The sequence below is a fragment of the Octopus bimaculoides genome, chromosome 5, assembly GCF_001194135.2.
Source record: "Octopus bimaculoides isolate UCB-OBI-ISO-001 chromosome 5, ASM119413v2, whole genome shotgun sequence".
NCBI classification, from domain to species: domain Eukaryota; kingdom Metazoa; phylum Mollusca; class Cephalopoda; order Octopoda; family Octopodidae; genus Octopus; species Octopus bimaculoides.
This window is the reverse complement of record NC_068985.1, coordinates 33,113,842-33,115,391: the sequence shown is the minus strand read 5'-3', so window position 1 is coordinate 33,115,391 and position 1,550 is coordinate 33,113,842. Positions and strand designations below refer to the sequence as shown.

Sequence of the window (1,550 nt, the reverse complement as noted above, 5' to 3'; positions counted from 1 at the left end):
GGCACATAAAAGACACCATTTCGAGCGTGGCCGTTTTCGTGCGGGTGACACGTAAAAGCACTCACTACACTCTCTGAGTGGTTGGCGTTAGGAAGGACATCCAGCTGTAGAAACTCTGCCAAATTAGATTGGAGCCTGGTGTTGCCATCCGGTTTCACCAGTCCTCAGTCAAATTGTCCAACCCATGCTAGCATGGAAAGCGGACGTTAAACGATGATGATGATGATGATTAGAATCATGATGTACAAATGGAATGCTGAAACAATTTGAAAGGATACCAGTGTGTGATCATGATATGATGATGGTACAAACTAGTTGAGAACTATAACAATATCAATGTCTGCAATAAGGTCTTTCTTCATTGATAAAAAAACAAAAATTAAGAAACTTAACAGAAAATATTACAAAAGAATAACATCTGAAATATTTCCTAATAATGTATAATCAAGTTAACTGAATCGTGACCAATATTCTAAAGTGGACATTTGATTGAACTTCATATTTAAAACATGAAGTACTAAACAAGTACTGGGGTTGATAAAATTGACCAATAAAATAAGTGTTTCATAATTTGTGAAACGCTTTGTTTATGGCTCTGTTTTCAATCATTCTGTTTTTCACATTGTATGAGTATTAATACTGCACCAACCATTTACTGTTAGCTAACAACTTAACAGTAGCTACATTGTCACTTCTTTAGTGCAGCCATATCTTCATATAAATTTTCATTGATTACATTCTGTTCTGATTCTACATGAATTTCGTTGTTCATTACTTTCACTGTATGATGCTTATTAGCATCTTTGTCTAGTTTACTGTCATATCCAGAAGCCACAGCACCTGCCTCAGCTGTGCATGTTTTGTTGATGTTATTCGAGAGAGCATTTTCCATATCATTGACCCCATGGTTTGTTGGTTTGCTGACTTCTTCATATAAGACATTCATATCATTTGTATTCCAGTAGGTATTATTGGCAACAGCTTCTGTAATTGGCACTGCAGGTACAGTCTCACTGTCATTTTTCATCTGAGCATAGAATGTATTCTGAAAGAGGACAGCAGGCTCTTGATATTTTCTTTTAAGCCTGCAAAGAAATTAATTTAAAAAGAAATTTAAGCCAACAGCCAAAGAAATTTGATACAAATATATCAAAGTATCAGACATAAAAAAAAATTCAAATGTGCATGTATGTGCATATGATTTTATTATGCAACTCATACAACACTGCATGCAAAGGTAACAGAATACATCAAACTACATGTTAAGAATTATCATAAAGCAGTTTGTTAACAAACTCAGATATTTATAATGTTAAAAGCAAGAAAATGTTTCATGTACCATTTTAGTAGTAAATTCTATCCCTTCACCATACTTCTTTTTTCAGTTTCTGATTCAGTCAACTCATATACAAATATGAATGAATGAATGAATGTATGCATGTATGTATGTATGTATGTATGCATGTATGTTCTGTCATTCTTTAACCTCCATTTTCCATACTGGCATGGGTTGGATATATATATATATATATATATATATATATATATAT

At 33.2% G+C, this 1,550-nt stretch overlaps 1 protein-coding gene across 2 annotated transcripts in view; it reads right to left on the bottom strand.

The window, feature by feature from the left end:
- Positions 1-6: 6 nt before the first annotated feature.
- Positions 7-1,550, bottom strand: part of LOC106877846 (uncharacterized) — a 158,006-nt gene continuing 156,462 nt past the window's right edge. For both annotated transcript variants that reach the window (XM_052968273.1, XM_052968274.1), the window contains exon 6: positions 7-1,085. In XM_052968273.1, the coding sequence (XP_052824233.1) occupies positions 689-1,085 (397 nt within the window). In that variant the 3' untranslated portion in view covers positions 7-688. The remainder of the gene's footprint in view (positions 1,086-1,550) is intronic.